Source organism: Megalops cyprinoides, chromosome 2 (genome assembly GCF_013368585.1).
Source record: "Megalops cyprinoides isolate fMegCyp1 chromosome 2, fMegCyp1.pri, whole genome shotgun sequence".
Classification (NCBI taxonomy): Eukaryota; Metazoa; Chordata; class Actinopteri; order Elopiformes; family Megalopidae; genus Megalops; species Megalops cyprinoides.
In genome coordinates, this window is record NC_050584.1 from 13,527,465 (window position 1) to 13,551,940 (window position 24,476).

A 24,476-nucleotide genomic window follows, 5' to 3' on the forward strand; every position below is an offset into this window, starting at 1 on the left:
AAAAATTAACTACACCTCCATGGGAAAAAAATATATTTCCAACAAATATCTACAATTAAAATAAGCAGCAATACACCTTAGAAACATGTAAAATTGCTAATGTCACTGAGATTATTCAGAACAGTACACAGGTGATAGTCTGATATTCATTGAAGAACAATTACAAAAATTATATAGGTACAATGTTTTTCATTGCTTTTCTCACTTGGTATCTATTAGTACCATCTGTGTGTAGCCTTTTAATGATTTTCTTCAGGAAGGTGGAAGAAATTGATAATGTACTGATGCACAAACTATCAATCTGAATAGTTTCGTAGCACTTTCAGCTTAAATTTGGGGTTAATGTTAAATGTGAATCGCTTCAGGTCTCACAGATTGTGTACAATCATCACCCAAATCAGCATGTATAAACTTGTATAACAGTAAGAGTTCATATAAAAAAATTATAATGGTAGCTTGCAACAAGCACCAAAAAAGTAATGAATTATAGGCTGAAAATCAGTATTTGAACTATGCTTTTATTGTTGTGCATATTTGTCCATCTAGGAATGATCTGTATACAGGATATGCCATAAGGAATGTGTTTACCGTAGCCACTCAGCATGAGCGTACGCAGCTCCAGTTCTGGAGCCTGAGCAGAGATGCCTGTTTGCACGTGAGAGAGAGGCGCGCGCTCTGCTCCTGGTCTCCCGTGTAGCTGACGGAGACTCTGTTTGACAGACTTAAACTGTGCAGTCATTAGGCAGCCAGAGGCCACTGACCCAGTAACCATTTCCACTCATTTCTAGATAGTGGAGCCACAACACGCGCAAGAACTGCACGTCAGCAAAACACTTGCGCGGGGCTGTGTGCGTGACTAGCCCTACATGTGTCTTCCACTGCGCCTCGCACACTTACATTTTCAGGGCTGACGACGGGACCCAGAGGGGAAATTACTTTCAGAAAAAGCAAATACTCAGCAGCACAGAGACGATCGTTCGCTCTGCGAGCCGGCCGAACGCCTCCGGTCGCATGCTACCTCCAGCTAAACCTACACTCCCCGTTCACGTCACTTTCTGCTTGCCTGCGACGCGCTGCAGATCAAGAAGTGGATTCTGCTTATTACTTAATCCCAAATTGCCGTTCCAGCATTCTTTGTTCTGATGTTATCTCTCTCAAAGCAGATGCCATTCTGCCATGACAGAGCTCTTACGGTTTTGCACCGTATGTTTTCAGGGGGGGAAAAAGGGGGGCATTCTCGAATTTTGCAGCGCTCTCCAACATTCACTGGTTCAAGGAATTCCAATTAGATGAGATCATGGAAACTTGCACCTGTTCGCTGCTGAAACCGAAAAACAATTCCAATTCAATTTAAAAGCAATGCACTTGTGTCTCGTATTAATGAGAAAAGGCTAAACACTCTCCTTTGGTAAATTTCTGCAGGAGTTTATACACATGATGAAAATGAATATTCTTTTCATGGGACAGTTTGGAAATTGAAAACAAAAACAGACAAAAAAAAATTAAAGGAGTGAGATGTAAGAGGTGCATGGTAGCTGACAGAAATTTTATATATCCTGACCGTTTTCCTCATCTCTGAGCAAAACATTGTCACAAAGACATCAAAGGTATTTCATCAGGGTCACAGCTTATTGAAAAAAAGGACTGTTCCAAACATTTTAGTCTTCCCGAGAATAAAGGAAAACACTCTGGCATCTTTGTGTCCCCGGAGACCCAGTTGCCGTGGTTACTGCAGTACAATTGCCGAGGCCTGAAGCCATGCCTTGCTGTGAGTAGCTTTTCCAGTCACGCAATAAGGGCAACACATTTCCACAGTCAATTGGCTCTTTATTCGTGTAGTGTTGTGCCAGTTTCAGATGACTGAGCCTTTTCTCGGCTCAGTCCTGTCGAGGGTCTCACAACCCCTTATCATTTAGAGACTTTCTGACCTCCTGCGCATTTCCCAGCTGTTTGATTGATTGGTAATTTCTGAGCTGAGGACGTTCATTGCATGTGTGAAGCCTCCTATCGTGAAGGAACCCTATCTGAACCTGGCCACAAAATCACTGTCATGCGCCTGTCAAAATGTGCCATTGAGAGGCATTCGTGTGCTCTTTAATAGTCACATACATCCTTATCTCTCTTGTGCTCTCTCTCTGCTGGCAGGGAGAGTCCACCATCATTAAGTTTCACGATGCATATAGCATTTCACCGATCTGTGCATTTCTGAAACGTGAACAGTGAGATGCAGTGGAAGGTAATGTGATGTAATGTGACGATTCTGTCATGATTACAAATAGCTGATTTCAGTGTTTCTTTCTTTTTTTTCAGACGAGCGCAGCTGTAAACGCTGGCCTAAAAGAAAAAGCGATCTGACGTGACGCGACGTACACAGGCCTTTTCCTGTAATCAGGCGGCGCCGCAGGGGTGGAAATTAAAACAGCTCCGAACAATTTTTGGAGAAGCATTCAAGCATCTTTCTCACTCCTCGGTTTTCCCCCTGCGACTGCATGAGAATGAAGCTGTCAGCACCTATCCGGGGCTGCTGGTTTCCCACCTCCTCAGTCAGGGGTCAATTGATTATTTACACTCCACCTTTTTTGAAAACCTCGCTGGAGGTCGGCCCATGGATCTGAATTCTGCCAGTAACCACCTCCCCCAAACCTCCCCCACCCCCCCCAGACTCCCTCCCGCCCCTGTGTCCGCGGCCTGCCTGGTCACGCGATGTTAGGTCACTCAGGCGGAGGTGAGCCCTGCGGGCCCTGCGCTGGAGGAGCTCCCCGCTGCGCGGCCGCGTCCGACGGATACGCGTTCCAAAGCCGCGCTCTTACCTCGAGCAGGAGATCGCTCTCCACGACGCCCGTCGCCGCTGGCAGGCCGTCCTTCCTGGCATCATGATTGGCGGACGGGCTGATGTGCTTTCTGGGCGGCTTCTCCTGAATGGCTGTGAGAGGGAGCGGAGAGAGAGCGAGGAGAGGATAAGTTTTCAATGGATCGTGTGCGGCCGGCGCAAAGGCAGCTTTCTGCATCCTCGGCCAGTGAGAGCCAAGGGGTGGGATTGTTTCAATACCAGATTTAAAATTTGGAAGTAAACATTTAAAGCAACACTGTTAATACCAATTGAGATGCCATCACGTGTGGGATTGAGAAAAGGACTGGAACTGTAGATTTTGGAACGGTATTCATAATTTCAAATATGTATGAGTGTGGGAGAGATGGTATTATTGATTCCATTTAGTTCCAGTACTACTTGTACTCTGCATTTTGGATTTTTGCAATAAATTGCTTAAACACTCCCCTAACCCTCAACACATACATACCATATACACCCACCCATTGTAAAATATATGTATTTATGTCTACGATAAATAGCATTATCAAGCCATTAAATAACAATTTAAGCTTTAACAACAAACTTGTTAATCCTATATAAAATACACAATACAAAACATCCATTACTAATGTTACCAACAAATACACAAGGATTCCAAATTCACTCACAAAAAATAAGTATGGAACATCCTGGAAAATGCTGAACAGTAGGAGCATTTGCATTGCAACTGTCTTTCACCATTGACCAAATTTCCAGTATTTGCATATGCATCATATTAGCGTGGAAAGCCTGGTAACAATAACCAAAAATGGCCACAAGTACACTTAAAACAATTGGCTGAGGTGCCGTATAAAGTCGATGGCTTTATTGAGTAGTGCCATGCTACACAATGGAAATTATTATTATTTTTAAGCACCAGTGGACACAGATCTTTGCCTGGTGACTGGTGGTGGTTTTACATTGTAATGGGCTTCCTGTAACTTTTTGCCTCTTTTCTGTTGGAATGAGCACACGGAACACACTGATATCTACCACCCTAATACAATAAAGACCTGCTCACACACTATGCGTTTGGAATATTTTCCAAAACTGAAATCAGAGCATTACATGGAATTCACAACAGTGGTCCAACTTACAGTGAGTCTCACATGGCTTTATTTATTGTTCTCTCTCTGACATGTTGTACACACAGAATCAAATCAGTTTCATTTACTAATACTCATATGGCTGCATTCATATCTTGTTTTCCTATTTTCTATTATATGTGTGTGCATTTGAATCACTATACTTACCATATATGATCCTTGCATCTCTATCATCTAATTTCACAACTGAAAAAAATGAGAAATTGTTCTCAAGCATTCTAACTCCCCAGGGCATGGCAAAATGTATCTGTAGTTAAATAATATTATTTATACATAGTGTTAGTTTAAAGCAGCTATGTAAGAGTAACCTAATATAAAATGAAACTAATATTTTTTCAGACAATGATACCAGGTCAGAGGGATGGAATATATAAGAACTGCAAACAGTGTTAGTTTTCATGGCTTACCAGGATTAATTTGACACGATACCACCACCTGGTTCGCTCTTTATTTTGGAAAAAAGTCTTAAACTGGCATTTAGAACATCTGATTTTCTGATCTGATTGGCACGGACCTGCATGCACTTTGGCAGTAACATTTCCCAAAGTCTCTTAAAGTCCTAGTTCCCATCAGCCATCTTGTGCTGTAAAGTCTGAGCAAAAAGACTATCCTATTTTATTTGAGCTCCCCCTCTAACACACTATAAACACACATGCCCTTTCCCCATGCACACATGTCCTGGATCCCTCATACTTTTGCTGTGACAAAAAAGAGGTGTAGAAAAAAGATCACTAAAATCAATAAATGCAGGATTAGAAATGATTGCACTATATAATTAAAAAGGAAACAACCGTCATTGAGCTAAATACAAATATTATAAACGAGAACTGAGACATTCTTGTTTTTTTAAAACCCTAATGTGTGACCTTTTCAAAGAAACAAGGGAATATTATGTGTTATTAGGAGAATAAAAATTAATTAGAAATCACATGCTAACTGAACTGGCCACAGCATCACCCCTCTTCATTCACAGGATCTTCATTCACACGGTCTCCATTCATGACTCTGAATGGGACAGTTAGCCTTCTTTAATGGAAGTCTCCTCTGCAGCTGAATTTTCCCGGTATTAATAAAATTTGTTTGCTGTGGATGAGATTAAGTGCTGCGTAAGGTCTGGATGTACGGCGCTATATCTGAGCCCCAGCAGAGGCTGGGAGGTTGGTGCTGTGAGAGTGGGGTTGGCTAATGTGCAGGATTACACTAAAACCAAGGAAAAATACACACACCGTGCCCGCACCTCGGAACCATGACCGTGCCAGCATAGCTGCTCCATATGTGCCAACATAGCTGTGCCACCCGACGGTGCCATCGAGATCCCCCCCCCCAATCTACCTCCCTCGGAGCCAGGGTGCGGGACACAGATCGATCGCAGCGCCGTAATCAGGGGAGCCCACGCATCCTGGATCCCCTGAAAGCGGTGGGCGAGGGGATGCTGTCACGCAGCGTCTCGGGCGCTAATCCGCGAGCGTGCAGCGATCCACACGAGAGAGATAAACAACAGACCCACAAACACAAAGAGATTAGTCACGCGAGGCACGCACTTCCAGACCCACATCTACTCCTGCGCACCAGAGCACGGCAAGCGCCCCCACCCCCCCCAAACACACACTTCCTCTTCTCACAGTCCCAAAGCCACCGCAACCCGTCCCCCCACTGCACAGGTTCATCCCCGAACCGCTCCTCTCCGCACACCTCCGATGTGCCAGCACGAGCCTTTCGTGACTCCCGTCAATTTTCCTCAACGGTTTTCTTACGCAAGGCGATCTGAGCTCTCCTTTCCCTGCCTGTATAAATTCATAGCATGACACAGACCTTGTGAATGCGCCCGGCTCTTACAGTTCATCCCTTAAAAGTGATGTGTTTTCTTTCTATCTTTTTACTTAATTTATTTATTTCACAGCAGACACGCTCTCCTTCTCCAATGATCGCATTATTTAATGTCATCTAAATTTCGCCTGACTGGTGGAAACCACTGCAGGAAATGAGTCTTACCGCATATTTCAGTACCCTTGTACTTCTCCACTCCCCCCAACCTGCCTTTGAAGCCTTACGAAAACCTTGGAGAGGATGTGAGTCCAGGAAAGACAAATAAAAGGGATGATTAATTATTGAAGTTGTGCTTCCACTGCCAAACAGTGACTTTATTCATTTTCTTTCAGTTTTTGTATAAACAGAAAACCTAATCGTTAAGAATTCAAATATTCGGCAAGGAACACAAGTACACAGTGTGGAATCCGAGCAAGGAGCTGAGAGCTGCATGGACTCGCGGTGACAGCATGGGGAAATTAACCTATTTTCTGTCTGCCTTGGGTAAGGCCTACCTTGAAAAACAACATCCAGCGGAACCCGGCACAGGTGCGTCTGAGAAGACGGTTCCAATAACATGTTATTAACACAACGTGCAATTTCTCAATGATTTCTACCTCCCTCTCTCTCTCTTTGAAAAGGAGCACCAGCATGTGTTATCCCACAGGAGGGTTACTGAACTTGCATACCAGCGGCTGTAAACCTGGCATTCTCCTTGTCACGTTGACACAGAAATCAATGACATTTCTGTTGTTGCCATAGACAGCTGTAAGTGCTTTGCATTATATCAGAAATTAATTCAAGGCAAAAAGATGAAAAATAACTGCATGCATTATGCAGTAACGTGTAAATGTTCATATGCATGAAAAGTTGGGACGTGATGTCCTCTGTACACACCTCAAACCTGTTTTTACTGCTTAAATTTTAAGTTTATTCCAAACAAATGGTAACAATTCACTTGATAGAATTCATAACATCTTAATCACTACATAATTCATCTTAACATTGCCCTAAACATAAACAAAAGTATAAAAGCTGCTTTTCTGAACATGTAACATATGTCATAATGCAGATGATTACATTCTTTGCAACCTTTATGCTGGTCATAATGCATAGGGTTATAACCATTATTTACAGCTGACAAAAGTGTTGTGCATATCTCCTGAGACCCACTTCAACCGAAGTGTTAGCAAACAAGCTATTACTTTGCCATTTGCCAAATTACATGATACCTTTACTTCCTAGTTGCTCATTTGTACAGCACTGATGCCTGAGTGAATTCTTCATACAATTTTTTAGATCACCATGATTAAGTTTTTAATATTGAATAATATATTGACTTTACTTTTTCATTGATCCTTTACTTTTTCAGCATAGTCTCTAATGGTATCAAACAAATGCTCAATTTCACAAAAAAGATCATACTGTAAATGCGTAGAATAAAAGAAATTATAAGGGTGTGATGCATATTTAAACCTGTTAATTGGATGGTGTTGTGCAGGGCATCAGAACCGGTTGTTGGAACTCCTGAAGATGTTGGTTTGGGTTTGGTCAGAGCAGCCTCCAACGGCACCAGCCATCTTTGCAGAGTGAGCTGGTTCAACAACTTCAACACGCTGTTCATGAATGTACTTTTCTGTCATGCATGCCTTAACTTTCACAGACTAACACATCCTCGCAGCCTTGGCAAACGCAACACATTCAACAGGCAGCTCCACAGATCAGTTCATCTCTTGTCAAAGTGAAAGTGTAAGTTGTCCGCCCTGATTAGGGTCTTTACAGTTGTAGGTAGTGTGTACGCTCTGTGCTTATCAATAGGAAAATAGAGTGCAGGATATTTTTACCATTATGGGTAAACACTACCAGGGTGCCATCTTTTGGCATGGTCTGTTGGAGTTAAAGCAATCCAGACACATGCAAGCATAGCCTCGCCTGACAGCATTGCGTGCACACAGAGCACAGATATCTTCACTGGAGGCAAGAGGGTGGGAACTGGCTGCTAGCCATCTCATTTGGGTATCTCCACCCCCTCTTGACTCCCCTCCCCCTCCCACCTCCCTCCCTGCGCGCCCCCCCTCCCCCCCCAGCCCAGGAAATCCAAGGCAGAGAAACACCAGAGGGAGAGCGGGGTGATGTCGAGAGAATCGGAGCTGGCTGACCAAGGCTCTGTTGTCACGCAAGCTAACCGTCTGTCAATCTCCTCTCGTCCCTGACAGAGCCTTGGCACTCGTTCAAACCCTTGCGTGCAAACCAGCAAGCCACATTAGCCTATAAAGAATTTCATAATAACAACAGCTGTTAAATATTGATGACTGCTGGCAAGCACTGAATGCTCTCCATAAAGGTTAAGCCTGCAATGTAATGGAACCTAATTCTTCATTATATGTTGTATCGTGTGTCCGGAACTTTCTTTTTTAGGTAATGTGGCATGAAATCAGGGACGTCCTGGCGAAGGGCAGAGGGCAGCTGTTTTCTTTTGGATTCTTTTGGTAAAAGTTAATCTTTATAAAAGAAAAAAAAAACAAAGCAATTTCAGTCATTTAACCACCATGTAAAATGCTCTGCAGCATGCATTTTAATCGTGCCATTTTAGTTTCTGGAGCAATGTTTTATTGTATTGCTTTTTAATGACACGTGGAAACTATCCTATGTAATTATCCTATTATGATATCCTTTTTGCAGGCTGACTCTTTTTGCAGCTTGACTCCACTGAATAGATGTGAGATAAGAAAAACTGAACAGTATGACAATTACTAAAAACACAGGATTGCCACATTGCCACATGATCTCTAGTCTCTCCACAACTGTAAACAGCTCCTTATGCAATTCATAAATAATTTTTTGTTTTTTACAAAAAAAATATATATATTTTCATGTCTCAGGTCACCCTCTCACAATGAAAGAACAGAAGCTGCAGCAGTAAAAAAAAAAAAAAAAAAAAACCTTCAGGCGTGGAATAAAAAAAATAATTACAATCAAGCTTTTGAAAGGCCTCAATGTAAACTGCAACAAGGGTCACACATGTTAAATCAGCTCCCGCTGGAGAAGGAATGGCAAAGCTAATCTGTCACTGGGGATTGCTGACAACCAAGGGGGTTTTCATGGACAGTAATAAAGAGGGCGGAAGCCCCACTTCAGCGAGAACTCTCTCTTTTTTTTTGCCATCAAGCCGCAAACAAAAGTATCATTTATAATTGCAGCAACTGTGCAAAACGGAAGTGATACAAGACATCCATTTGGATGATGTAAACAGTGTCTCCCTGAGATAAACAGTGCTGTTCCCAGGCTTGTAGTGGTCAGCACTGTGTTGACAGGCGGTCTGAGACAGCACTGAATTTGCTGTCAATGTAATACCTGTCATGACAACTGATGCGACAAAGTTAATTTAATAAGATGTTTTATGATCTTAGGTTTTATGACCTGGGCGTGTGTTGTGCAAGCATGGTTTCTTTCGCTCTACTTATTATGTAGAAAATAGAGAGGCTGAGCATTACTGTGGTGTGTGTGTGTATGTGTGAAGGTGTGGGTGTTTGCGTGTGTATAATCAGAGCCACAGCTACTCTGGTTCCTGGAATCACACCACAGGTGTCCAACACTTAGGCTCAGGCACTTGAGAGAGTTGCAAGGGCAGACAGAGCTTCAAGTCCCTAGGCAGCCATGACAGAAATAAAGGCAAGAAAGCTTTAGAAATGTTCATGGGATATTGGTCAGCACACATTTATCTCCATTTGTGAACTAGATTGAGACAATTCCAACAAAACATAATATAATAATTAAATAAAACAGATTCCTGAACATGGAAACTGGAAGATATTCCTTCTTCTAAGCCTGTGACTGAAAAACAGGAAAAATAAATTGCATTTGACTTAAAAATGCATTGTGAGTCCTTCTGGCTGAGAGCATATGCCATGTAAATGTTAATGTAATTTAAAAGGAAAGTTATTGAGCGTTGCTTGCAATCACCTGAAACAGCGTCCTCATCTGAATAACTCAATGAAGAGTTCATTGAGTTCACATTAGAAGACATTTACTGACATATCCTGACTCACAGTCCTTCAAGCCTCCATAGCTTTTTCACAACAGATCATGACTGAGGCATGCAGGGGAACCCAAAAGTCAAAATAGTTGAGTAATCTGTCCTCCATACAATCACATCCCAAAAATACTGCGAGTCAAGGAAGCAGACACCCAGGGTTTGAATGTTCTCTGGGAATTTGATTGGGAAAAGCCATTGTTTCACCAAAAGGCGTTCAAACGGAGCTTGTATCCTCCAGTTCTATTTATTCCAATCTACAGTAAATAAAAGCTTCCTTTAATACATTAACCTAAATTTACTCAATAATCTGTTTGTTTCTGGTTCCTCCTTTCCCAGACTTCAGCGGTCACGATAGAGGGTCTCAGCATGGGCGGAGACTGGATTGCAGAGTTTTATCTTGTGTATCTTTTTTCCCCATTGAAGTTCCCAGCTAGTAACAAGTAGGTCTGCTGATGTGATTGCAATGTCTGTTCTTGAGGCTGAAAGGGGCTGGGCGGTCTTGTTTTACAACGAAATAAAACTCGAGCAGGAGACCTCACAGGCAGCATTGTCTGGGGCATCAACACCCATTAACCCACTTTGTTGGTAGCTGTTAAAGGGCCTGTTGAAAGCTATATATAGGTTTTCATTTCCTTTCATGTCCCAACAAGATTTACAGTGTAAGCACATGCATTACCAAAACTTACTGCACATAAAATATTGTATTCTTTGGAAAAGATGGTTGCCTTGCTACAGAAGCCAAAAAAATGAAAAGCATTTATATTCCTTACTACACTGCTCAGCATATTAACTGTGAAATATTTTGAAAGTCAACTCACAGTACTGTAAAATTTCTTGGTAAGATTGTCTTTCATTTCTATACATTAAAGGTCAATGTTCTATTGTCTCGGCAGATACAGAAATATTACTTTCAATATTTTAGGAAAGACTCATTTTATTGATATAAAGTCTAATTAAGTTGCCAGTGAAAGGTTTGAATATCTTTGCAAAAATGAAAATGATAAAGAACAAAAACATCTTGAAACATGAATTCAAAGCAGCTGCTTAAAATGTAAGAAGGAAATACAGCATACACACATTTGATAGCATGTATAAATGACTGCTGCAAAGAGAAACATATGGCCTTTCCTGTGTTTGGAACTATAACAGTTATTGCAAGTTGGTTTGTAGGGCCTTGCGCTCCAAAGTAAATTCGTTTATCAAAGCCAGAGTAAAACCCCACAACAAATACACTCCCATTGCAGACACCTGATTCACAAAGCCTCTGAGTTACAAAGGAAACTTTTTATTTTTTGCATTTATACTTCAAATTATGGACTCCCGTTCAGCAATTTAAACACAGATTCCAGTATATTTGATCACTTCGCTTTCAATGGAATTGCTATTCTTGTTTCCTGGGAACTAGCTGAAACTCTCTTGAAAAGTAGTTTTTCAACTCATCCAGCACAGATTTATATACAACATGAACTGAGGTACAGACAATAAATCTCGTCTTTTACTTATTTATCCACTTCACGAAACAATCTTTTTGATGAGTCAAACAACTATGGAAATAATTATTAGTTTTGGAACATTCTATTTTTGTCTGAGCAGTAAGCAGAACACTTTGATGTAGACTACATTCCAGAGCGAGAGAGAGAGAGAGAGAGAGAGAGAGAGCGAGAGAGAGAGAGAGAGAGACATACAGAATGACATACAGAAAGACAATGGGAGAAGAAAAAACAGACAGAAAGAGAGAGAAAGCACAATACTGGTAATTCATTTAGATCAAAATTATATGATGAGGTGAGTTGTAGCAGAAAGGGCCACTCTTCTCTCTGTGTCCTTTCTGATGGTTGTTGCTAACTGATACCAGAAAACTTTAAATGAAGTGCTTGACAGAACCTCGTGAACCACAGATACAACACAACTAGGTAACGTGTTCCATACAACCCTCCGCAGCACTGAAAAATCTCTTCGATCTATTCATGGACCCAGTGGTGGTCCGAGCCCGTCATAATCAGGCATCCTTAACGCTCAATCCATATGAGAGCACCAAACTTTTCAACGCATGTCAAAGGTGCACATGCCAAAAATAAAAGTCTGACAGTGTCACATCCATATTACAGTTTGCTTCCTTACTACCTCTACATGACTGCTGTTAACATGTGACCTGACACACAAAATTCGACAAAACCAAATCTGTTTCCAGCATTCTCTGAACTCTCAATACTCCTTATGAGACACCAGTTTTACTAATATTGTGTAATATATCACATGGCACCCTTAGAAATATAGACACACTCTGGAAGTCAGTAATCAGTCTACAATGCGTTCACAAAAACCTGACCAACATGCTGCTGTGAGTATTTTCAGCACATGTTCTGCTGCTGAACCACAGAGCCTTGACTAGTGTATTTACATCAACAAACTGGGATCCCAGTGTGTGTGGAGGGGGGAAAATCAACAAGCCTACAACTGGACTTCCTTATAAGCACACGTTTGCTCTAAAAGACTTCACCAGCTGACCTCTGACATTCAACGCTACAAGCAAACTTGTGATCTGACCTGAGTGATCAGTGGGATTACCTATTTCATAAAATTTGGAGCGCCACTTTGGAGCAATGTGAAACAGGAGAAGCAAAAAGCTTTCCCAGATACAGCAAAAATGAATTGCGACACAGTCCCTGTTCAGCCAGGTAAATAGTGTTTTTTGTTTTTTTTGTGAGTGTACAGGCTCTTCACCCACGAGCCCCAACACCTCTTAGTTCAGAAGATGGGGCTTTCACAAGGAATGTTACTACCTCGATCTGATGAAACACTGAATTGGTGGCCCTTTGGTATTTTAATCCATAAAACAGGCATGTAATCTGTTAAAAACATTATCAGCCTTTACAGGCCATTGAAGAGTATAACAACACGCAGATGTCCCGCAAGGTAAACTCCTTATGGGCTAACAGCACTGCTGTGGTAATATATCTGCTATACACAATTATATCCCCAGAACTGCCACTCTCTGCCAGTGTGGTTCTCTTCCTCCCCGGCATGGTGTCTGTTTAATATTAGCTCCAAGGAAAACAACAGATGCGTGCGAAGCACGAGGGCAGCGTAACGCGTACTCGGATCTCCTCAGATATCTGCGCTCGGATCGCCTGCATATCCAAATTCTTCACCACGGCTTGAGTGGCTTTGAACTCCCAGAAGCAGAGAAGATAATTGCCTGGAGGAAAGGTGGCTCTTGGCTAAATAAATTAGCGGTACACCCCAACTCTTATGCAAGGTGGAAAGGTAAGACCCATGAGTGATGGACCCCGTTGGCAAGGGCATTTATAATGTTACTGTGGGTAGAGGGAAGCCAACACCTCCTGGATTCTGTCCAAACGGCTTGTCTACAAGCCACACTGAGATGTATTACCTGATTCACCCGCTGAGAGGGGTGCCAAGTGACAATTTGTCTGTCATACAACACTCCATGGCTCTCCCAGGACTGACATGTTAACGATTATTGTGAATTATACATGTCATGGATCAGTGCTATCACTGGATCCTCCGGGCTGTGGACAGGTTACCTGTTGTAATTCCAAAGCACTCCCCCTTTTGCTAACTTCAGGACCTCGGTTCACCCTGTTCTGAGTGTCCAAGCACCGCTGTGTGCTGCCTTCCGCTGTCCCGGGCTAAACCACTTCAGACAGAACCGTCATCTGCTTTTTGACCTTGGACTCTGCTTCCACTGCATTGTGAGGCGGTTTTAAGAAAGAAACATAACTCTCTCTCTTAGCTTCAGCGCAGTCAAGTCATTAGAGGATCGGAAAAACAGCGAAGATTTCTGTTTTTCCCACGCGCCCCCTTCGTGCGATCTTCCCCCAGGCTATTGGGCTGCGTCACTTGACAGGGAACGACCTCCACAACACGCAACCCTGCTATAAGAGGAAAGTCATCAGTGCCACAAAGCCTGTAAAAAGGCCTGTGGCTTCAGTCTGGAGGATTTAGAGAGCTCGTGCTTGGTGTATATTTGTCGTTCAGACAATGGGGCTCTAGTGTTACACAGCACACACGCTGAAGTGTGCTTATTTATATTTGCAGGACACCATTGTCGCTTTGGCCATCCACTGCGCTTAGCAGAATAGACCATATTTGACCCAAAGGATTTTTTTGTTTCACGACATTTTTCTTGTCTAACGTTTCGTGTTGTTATCCCACTTGGAGAAATGAAATGTTAAGCAGGAATAGGTAGATGATTTGATTTATTCTATATGCAGTAGCTGGGGGGTAATGTTTCCTCTAACAACCATGGCAAATGGAGTAATCCCAATCATTTCTCATGAGATCGGAGGAGGAGAGATTTCGCATTGTGTTACTGAGTGTGAGCCTTGCTAAGCCATGTGATGATCTCATTACCACATGCTCTGATTCGAGATTTGGCCCTCTATCCACTTAAAAAAATGGAGTCCTTCTCACGAAAGCCCAGGGGGGAGCTGTGGGGATCTGCCACGTCACCTCTGAGGTCACACAACAGCCCCCCAGCACAGAAGCGCTTCCTCTTGAACATACACGCACAAACATATAGATCCCCCACATGCATAGATGCACACACAAATACAAAGATAACGTGCGCACGCACGCACACACACACACACGCACACACATGCATACACACACACGCTCACACAGCACTTTACTGAGGGACAATGGGTGCTGAGGTCTCAAATCAGCTGCTTCTTTTACTTACAGAGGCATCACAAGCTATTTCAATTATCTTCTAAATTTAGTGTAAAATGTGCATTCATCAATCCAGCTAAATCTGTTTTTGCAATAAATATGTGAAAACATTCCTGGTACATACATTACATACCCACAGCATTTTACTAAATGGTTAACGATTCTCCATCAAGAGATTGTGACAAGTAATGCTTCAGATGTTCCAAAAAAGACAGGAAGTGTTGGCAGCTGCCGCGCATCTGCGCTAATCGTATTTGAAAATAAGCAGAGATCAACTTATAATGGACCAGCAGAACCAGGCCTAATGCCTTTGATGGTCCAGGCTTATGAATTTAGGAGAAATAATTACCATGGTAAACACAAGTCACAGTGGCGTAATAATACCAAAAAAAAAAGCCCACCTCTGAAATGTTGCTGGGGTGTCCATTAGCCTTAATAAAAACAGCCTATAGCCATGCTTCATTAAATCAGATTAGAGCATTTGAATTTGCTCTTATTTTGAGCTCATTTCTGGGGAAACCAAAGCCATGTCTGTTTTGCCTCACTCTGCACTGGCATGCTTCCCTCTGCAAAAACAGCTAGGAAAGGCACTTTTTCAGGGCACAGAGCACTCCCATGCAGCATACTGTATCTTGCCTGTCTTATTCCCCTACCTAGCTGTGACAGCTTGAACAGGCTTCGGAGCACAAGTGATTTTTCAGTGTCGCGGGCCTCGCAAGATTTCCACAGTCAAGTGAACCGTGAGACGGAATGTTCGCCAGCCCTTTCTGAGACATCTTCATGTGCATCCGCGGCCCAAAAATCTGACAAAATGATCGCTGCCTTTGTTCTAGGGATGCCCGGACTGACGATTAATATGTGACATTTTTCCGACAGCGGAGGAGCTCTGAAATATTAGTCCGACAAGCCCACGCTCCGGTCCCGGGGAGGTTTAACTGTGGGGAAGGGCTTTTTTTTTTTTCTTTTTTTGCTGTGCGAGCGCGTCATACACAAACAGGACCGAGGTCTCGGAGAGCCATGGTGTAGGCGGCGGGCTCAGACTCAGGCTGGCTCCAAGGCCTCAGCGGCTGAATCACGCAGCTGTGTCCTGGGGAGGGAAACAGACAGGGAGCTGACCTTGAGCAGCCAAACCGATGACCCAGCGGCGGCTATTGACACGGAATGGGCCATGGAAAGCTGGCAGCCACTCAATTTCCAGCTGGTTTTGGCCTAGGTCCCCTTTTGAAACAGTGAATGGAGTAATTATCTGCAGTATTCAATAAAGCTCTCAGCTTTTTGGCAAGACGGGCTGCCTGAAACTCTTGCAGCTTACTGCCCAGCCATTCATAATACCAAATTGAACTGGCAGAAATGATGTGTATATGAAATACGTGTGTGTAAATTAGACTTCAGATTCCCATTGCAGGTGTATGATGCTTTTAAAGGCTTCACTTAACAAAACCAAAAAGATGTTTCTGAGATTAGGAAAATGACATGAGACATATCAGATGCAAACGCAAGCTTTTGATTGACTGTTTGTGCCAATGCAACATTTATGGTACAAACTTAAAGGGATCTGCAAACCTTTCTCAACTTAGTGGTAAAATGTTGCAAATGTAATAACTACAGAACTGCAAAAGGTTTCTATTTCATTTTCCCCAGTATGTTATTTATTTTGAAAATGTGACTCATCTTGTCCTCAAAATTCAAGCATGTTGCCATATTTCAGATCGTTCACAGCACTAAGGGAAAACATTTATATCAAAGAAACCATTTCCTCCCTGATGTCAGCTTGTGACTTTACAGTACATAACAAGTATTTCAAAAGACAGGACGCCACGAGGGACGTCACAGTTGCTATTTATGCTATGGAGAATAGACACGCATCTGCCAGCATTCACTGTGCATGGTTATGTCTATGCTTCTGCGGCACTCCTAAGGAGTCACTACCAACCGACGTGGGGCTGAAAAGAAAGGAGCCTTCCGTCAGGTCAAGATGCCAAGCGGGGAAATGACACTGCAGCGAAACTGAGCAGGGCACCAACAGCCCGTTTCTCAGAGAGAGCTCAGCTCACGCAACGTTTCCTGCCGGCCTCCAAAGCCATTGTTGCCGTCTTCCCTCTGTGTCCTTGTGTTGTCCGCGACCAATTAAAACAATACCGCGCTTCAGATTTTCCACACCGAGCGAGTTTTGAACTAGCCGCCGCCGCTGCTCAATTTGTGCAGTGTGCCCACAGTGGGAAAGAGGGCCTCTTGTATTCATTGTTTCAGGGGTGAGGAAACCGGCATACCGATTTGGCCAGACACCGGGCGAGAAGAATGGATCACTGTTAACTGAATCCCCATGGGCAGAATGACCACAGAGAGAGGACCTGTGAAAGTACTAAATGTTGGTAGGATTACACGAAGCACGCTTTGCTGTAGACAGAAAAACATCCTGATCATTCTTTTTGTTTTTTTGTTTTTTTGTTTTTTTTTTATACTGGAACTGAGCTTTTAGGGTATTAGATTTTGGATTAGGTTAGATTTTTTTTTTGGATAGATTAAAACTGTCAAACATGACACGTGAGTGCTGTGTCTCTGTAATTCACAGCACACTTAACAGAACCCATTGGTAATTATCACTGCCACAGTAATGAATTTCTTTTAACATTCTGAACAAATAAACAGGTTTTAGTGGCTTGCTAGTAGTTGAACCCTGTGGCTTTCAGTTTTGGAGTCCGGCCCATGGAGAAGCTAGGCAATGTGGTATTCCCTGCAATGCAATGTGGAGAGCCAGCATCATTTCAAACATGCTGGGACTAATGCTATGGAAGTTGCTGTATCTGAACCAAATTAATGACATTTCACTGAAGTTTCCAACACCACATTATATTAAGGATTGTCTGAATTTCATTACGTGAATTGCTGCTGAAATTGACCTTTGATTTTCCATCTGATCAAGGTAATCTATCTGAATCAGGTAATGTTGTTTTGGGTTCTCTGCTAGGTTGTGCCATGATTTTTGAGCACAGTCTAGTCATTGTCAGTACCATCATTGTAATCTGCAGTATGAACTGATTCAGAGCACCATCTATGTTTTAAAGTATGGTCAACTTTTCTGTGACATTCCAGTCTGTATACAAAATGTAGTGTCAATGTTGTGTCTGATGTTTGCACATCCATGTTGCAGACAGAGCTGAGTGTTCATGAGTTATTACAGTAAAAAGAGAAATATTTTCTGCATGATCATTAAGTTCACACTTTCGTTCACTCAAAAGAACATTTGGTCATTTCAAAGTACTGATTTCCAAGACTGTTGCTATGGAGGAAAAAATGTCTCTTGGAATGAACCCACAACAAACTATGCTATAATGGAGAAGATCTGTAACATTGAATCATACAATGTCAATGTGACTATTTTTGAAAATGCATTAAATGATAAAGAAAACTTGGTCTACCCTCTGGTCTGTGTAGTCTATCTGTTCTATATGGTTTCAGAAAGTAAATATGCATGAGCAATGAAAATTTGCAGTTGCACCTCCTTTGAAATTTGTCTTACTTACCCAGGTGTGTCAGTTAGAAGTCACATTCATGGTAAAGGCACACAGTTTGGGTAAAGCAAATAAACTTTTTTCTTGTTGCACATTGCAAATACTGTACATCACTCTATGAGACTTTTTCTCTGTTTTCTTTACAGCGGAAGCTTGATTTATGACACAGCCACAGGAATTTCTCTCTCAAATGACTTCAGTATGTTTTCTAAGTGGGGAACATTGCTGATTTCGCAAGTATTAGTGGTTCAAAAATACCCCTTCTGTCACTTTGGACTACTCACGCAAGCCTCGAACTTTGTGCTGCTCACTGAACCTATTTAACTATGACCAGTAGCTGCTGTTTTTTTATATTTCACCACTCTGTTCTGCATTGAACTGCACAAAGACAGGGCAATCCTCTCTCTGCTTTAAACAAGATGCATTCAAGACCACATTTCTGGGGACTTCACAGAGCATTAAAAAAAAAATCATCCTTATCTCAAAACAGTACTCAGTAAAAGGAGCATGTGTTAAACCCCTTTTTGTTTCATACACTGACATGGGATAAGTGCAGCATATAGTGTTACGGCACCGATTGCCATCATCATATGAGATCCCTCACAGCCACCTGTGGTATCACAGTTTTACCAACTTAACACATCGTCCAGTGACCCGATCTTCTCACACAAAGATATCCATTGCTGCAACTGCTCCTATGTGAGGGAGGGGGGAGGGAGGGTAGGGGATAGCGTGCAAAGAACTAATGGAACTTTTACCTCAAACTGGTCACATCAGTAGTCCGCAATCAACAAATTCAGAGAGCCAAGTTTACATGCCTGACGTTTCAAAGGGTGGACTTTTTTTGCGTCTGTCTTAAATTACATTTATTAATTGCATGAATGGATTTTCCATTACAACGCCCTAGTGTCTGCCATCAGCAGTCAGGGTAATGCGGCTGACAGTTTAATGGAAAAATACACCGGGATACACTCCTTTCTGACTTTTTGCCTCTATACTTTCCTCCTCCAGAACGGTATTTCAACATTTGCCCATCAGAAAGGGTTTGCAGACAGTTTGTAAAATGGGAGAAATCTAAGAGGCAAAGCTGGAGCTGGGAACCTGTTTCTTCCACTTGTGCACAGATTTTAGTATTGCACAGTTCTGACCTCCAGTTCTGATCTCATTCGGTGGAAACCTGTGGACATGAAAGAGCTCTGGATGCCTGTTGATTTTAAATGTGTAATAATTTAATCTCTGTTCGCACTCCAATTTTATGATCATGCCATAATTTGTTTAGACCATATACAGCATAACATGAAACTCTGTATTCCTCTACCCAGAGGTCTATCCAAAGCTGAAAAGTTACAACTGCTCTATATGTAAATGAGCATGTCCATGAATACCATTCCAAACTTTTCTCTTGGTGCTGTTGTCCTGTAAGCAACTCATTGACTGACGGTTATATAATAACCATGTTGGTCCAGTTCAACCTTGTTTGCGAGTGCTGTAAATTGCACATTTTCGGCAGATGTGCTAAGCAGCTGGAAGGTTTTGTTAAATTATGGTAAACCTGTACAAACAAAGAGTGGCATGCTAAATATTTGCTGCTTGATTTGGTTAAGAAGCTGTGCTGCATTCATCAAAAAAAGTGAGAGAATACAATCTCACTACACTAAGTAACATCTCACATTTAAACGTATCGACACGCTGGTACTTTCTGCATCTCAAAATCAGTAATGGCAAACAAATTTGTAGTCTTGCTCACTTCACGCCTCAAGGAGATCAGGTAGAATCATGCCAAAGTTACCTCCACTTTAATTGTTTCACTGCTGAAGTATGTCTCCCTTTGCAGGTGGGTATTTGGGCGGGGCTGTCTGGGTCAGTGTGTGCGGTCTTTTTATTAACTGCCTCTCGATTGACTTCCTCTCTGCACTGTGGCCTGTTCCTCATACAGAACCATATAAAGGATGGTTTAAAGACACAGATGTCAGGAGTTTGGGGTAAAATCTCATTCCAGCACCACTTGACCTTGAGCTTAGAACACACCACAGTTTCCATGTGATGCGTAACCATTCCTACAGGTGTGCCACTACAGAGCATGGTCTGTGTGAATCAGAGAGGACTTTGTGAGAGGTCCATTACGGCTACAAATGCTCTCAGGCAAGAGATGCTTAAAACTAGATAATAAGGACTGTCCCACTGTCCTCACAGCAACACTGTCCAGACACTAGCAGCTTCACCAGACCCTTGGGGGAGGCCAACACTCATAACCCCATAGGCTTCAGGCACTGGAATGAAAACATGCCAACAGGTGCCGGGTTAGTACATTAGTAGCTACTGGGACGCAGTTTTGATACAAGAAACCCAAAGCTCCTGAATGCCTGAAGAGACCTTAAGAGGTTTGAGACATTCCATGATAATTCAAAGAGACTGGTCAAAGAAAAAGATTTAGAACCCTGGGGTTAGTGAAAGTCCAGCTTAAGTAAGATCTTTCCATCTACCCAGTTCCATGTTCAAACACTGCATGCTAATGCTTATTATTATTGGCATTTAGTATTTGCTTATTTGCCCCATAGGCTGAAAACACAGTGCAGTTTGATACCAAAGCCCACAGAAGAGTAAGGTGTTTGTGTAGTGACATGAACCTGCTTGTCCTGTCTGTCTGTGAACACGCCCACCAACTGGCAGAACACCTCTGTACAACAACCCACCACCCACATAGCTCCAGGGAAGCTGCAGCTCCCCTTCCTACTGCTACAAGATGTACAAGGTGAGATAGGAGGAGATGACACACATGAAACGTGGCAGGTGGCTGTGATGGCAAGTGACTGATGCCAGTGTTGATCGTGTCTAAATACCCATGTTGCCGTCTTTTCTTCCTCCGCTTTTATTTGGCAGCGGGGGTTAATATTTGCACATTGAGGAGACCATGGTGAGTACTGATTCACAAACTCAAAACTGCGCTTTGTTCAAAACTGATGAAGCATGGGGCAACAATTACAACATTTACAGGCATAGCGGAATGGTACGTTTCCTGTGCAATCATTCTGTGTACGCTCCAGCTATATTCAGTATTGCATATCAAGAAACCGGAGTGCTGGGGTACAGAGGGTGCCTGAGAACAATACTAATGATGTTTGTTCATGACTTATCAGGCAGAATTTTCACACGTACAAGGCTTTGAAACATATTATGTCCAGCTTATTCACATTAAAGAAGAGACACAGTCGCAATGAAACTTTGATAGTAGCTTCCCAAATAAAATGGCAATGACCTTACTACTAAGATGCTGAAAATGTAGTGATGGCCAATGAGTGTGAACATGGGTTTAAAAAAAAAAAAGCCTTCCAGTAGGCTTCTATTGCAGTTTTCCAAACAACAAGTGCTTTCTCCAATAACAATTATAGTGTATATTTGAATTAGATAGGCCAGTGTCAGCTGTTCCCAGAAGCTAAACCCAGACACTCAGGGACACTCAGTGGAAAAAAGACATCAGCAGATCTTCTCCAAAGATATAAAATCCAAAATAGCAACCGTTGTGAAAATGATTTCTACTCACTGCAGCGATAGGGGTGCATGACTCACGTCCTTTATGGAATAAGTTATGGAAAGGGATCTTCAGCAGGAACTCAGGTAATGAGAGATCTAAAGAATGCCATAAAGATCACAGCCTAAATCAATGAGCCTCGATGGGAACCCCAAAACCTTCCACAGGATGATAAAACACCCGAAAAAAAGTATTTATGGGCCTTCAAGTGATTGGAATAAAACAGCCCTGTGGGGATGGCCAGATGCGTTCGCGTCCAGACCCCACTCAGGTTTCACTGCAGAGAGGATCCTCACCTGCTGTCGGAGTGGGCCGAGGGGGGGTGATAAAAGCCACGCTGTACGGGCCTGCCTAACGACCACACGGACATATGGCGAGCGCCTGCCGGGTCCCGACACCCCGTGTGCCATTGTGGAGGAGTCGGCCGCGGAGGTGTTGAAACCTGGGCCCCGCTCAGCTCCTTATTTCCCCTTAAGGAGATCCTCCTGAAGCAGAGAGGTGGAAGAGGTGTCCAGGTCCTGCCTCCCCTTCCCTACCTCCGTACACCTGCAGCCTATGACCGTCAAAATATTTACGCGCGCCTGCCACAAGCGGAGCCGGGGTGGCTGCTGGCGCTGGCACTAAAGGCCCAAGCCGACGCTGTGCAGGGCGGCGCAGACGGCTGCGGGGGAGCATGGGCCCCAAAAGGCGCGCTGTTACAGCAGACCAACCCAACCAGCCCCCTCCCACCCCACCCTGCTGCCACTGCAGGAGACAAGGTTCTCCTTCATCACTCACATTATGTTGCAAAGCATGTTCACAACACGCATTCCACGTCACTGATTATATACCAGTCGGCTATGCGACAGTTTGGAGCTTCTGTTTCTGACTCTTTGTATGCAAGAACAGCCATTGGTGCAAGTCATCTGCATCCATTTTACATAAGAGTATTATATTTCCTTTCACAGTCAACTGCAAAATGCTGCACTGGTCATGTAAATGGGTTGGGAAAATGTAATGGTTATCATATCGCTACTCAATTCAAAGCAGAAAATCTTGAACAGAAGTGGGGCTTGTTTCATGTGCTACAACATTGACAGGTACAGTTCCTGTTCATGGAGAGATAAGCCAATGATAAAAGTGATTATCGCGAATTGGTGCTGTAGTTAAAGAACTGTACATTTTAAAAGCATACTGTAGTAAGGCTAGATTCTCCCTCTGAGTCCATTAGCAAGGTATCAGGTTGCGTGACCTAATGCTCATGTAAATGGGCTGAGACAACTTAACAGTTATCATATCGCTGCTCAATTCAAAACGGCAAACCTTGAACAAAAGTGCAGTTTGTTTTGAGAGAAGCAATATGCACTGTGAGGTACATCACCATGCTCAATGGAAAGATAGCTAACAAGCATGGAGAGAAGGGAGAGACAAAGAGAGAGGAACAGAGGGGGAGAGGGGGAGAGAGGGAGACGCACACACTGGCATGATTCTCCACTTATGCGGATGGCGGCGAGCGAGTGTGATTTCACCTGATCTGTGTTAGCTGTGACAGCATGGTATTGGGGGCGTAGCTGTGGGATTCCCAAAGCGTGCAGAGAAAATCCTCGACCTGCACGGATCCCAGGCATTGCGTGCGATGGGGCAGCCAACTGTGCTGAGCACCGATGCCGTAGCACCCAACAGTGCAACTGCCAGGGCACAGCCGACTGAACGTTGATCGCTACAGGTTAAACGCATGCCCTGTAACAGGCTTAACCATCTTTAACCACTTATCTGTCATCCCCACTTACACTGTCCTGTGTCTCTCAAGAATTGTGGCTTCTGTCTAAAATACCTCGATTGCTTTTACCGATATCCCAATCGGCAAGTTTCTTTTCTCACTTTTCACCACTGCAGCATGTATTTCTGTTGTAAACAGGTGCCGGCTTAAACAGCAGCCTGAAATCATGGAGCTATCGTTCAAACTGTAGGGGAATGTTGTGCCGTGCGTTTCCATGGGGAGGGGACTTCTAAACTCTGAGGTTTCGCCTATACGGCCGAACATTTCATTCAAGGAACGAATAAAAAAGGGTGGGAAGGAGAGGCACAATTATGTCTGAAAAACATTACAAAGCTGAACCCATAATTATGGAAGAATGGGAACTCTCTACTTTTTTTTTATCCTCCTCCCGATTACTGGGGGCTGAGCGATTTCTGCTCTGTATGTTTCCGTTGCGGTGTTAAACCGGTAGAAAGTGATATATATGTCAATAATTCCATCAGTCCATGATGCCCTTCCAATGTGATATCTCCTCTGAATTTTAACATCTGACAAGCATACGTAGAGTGTTTAGAAAAGGCAGTAGCGTCTCAGTCGAAACAAATGACATTACATGAAACACATGGAAATGAGGACGTTAAAAGTGTATCAACGAACAACTGCAAGCCATTCTTATCGCTGAATAGTTTGATTTTTTGTGGCGCTACATAATTTTTGGACTGAGCAGAACAGAAAGCAATAGAGCGCCTGAGGTACACTGAGGTGAAAATGAGCCCTGACCTACGGATGCATGGCTCAGAGATTGCCCCCTAACAAGCAGGACATCCTGTGATGCAGTAATGTTAGCAGGATTGAAGGCAAACCCTGGTTTACATTCAATATGGTTGATAATGGTCATATTTTTTTTCCCATCAGGCCTCGCTGAGAGACAAAAGTGTGCTACTTTCTCTTGATCTCTGTGTCCTTTGGCCACTCCGTGTTCCAAGTGATTCATTTGTATTTCTCCGCTGGTCCGTTTTGATGTGAAATTTGCCGTAAATGAGATCCAGAAAGGGATACGGGCCTGACACTTTCAGTTAAATTTACTGCCACATGTGCGCTATCTCCTTTGGAAATATTCTGTTGGAAAGACTGGAACACCTCTACTGCCAAATACTGTAGTTCTCAGGGATTTTTTTATATAAAAAACAAAATATAGTC

At 43.0% G+C, this 24,476-nt stretch overlaps 1 protein-coding gene across 1 annotated transcript in view; it reads right to left on the reverse strand.

Moving 5' to 3' along the window:
- LOC118773072 (aryl hydrocarbon receptor repressor-like) overlaps positions 1 to 24,476 on the reverse strand; it is a 72,947-nt gene that overhangs the window by 15,488 nt on the left and 32,983 nt on the right. Inside the window, exon 4 of the mRNA XM_036521827.1 lies at positions 2,811 to 2,923. Within this exon, the coding sequence (XP_036377720.1) occupies positions 2,811 to 2,923 (113 nt within the window). The remainder of the gene's footprint in view (positions 1 to 2,810; positions 2,924 to 24,476) is intronic.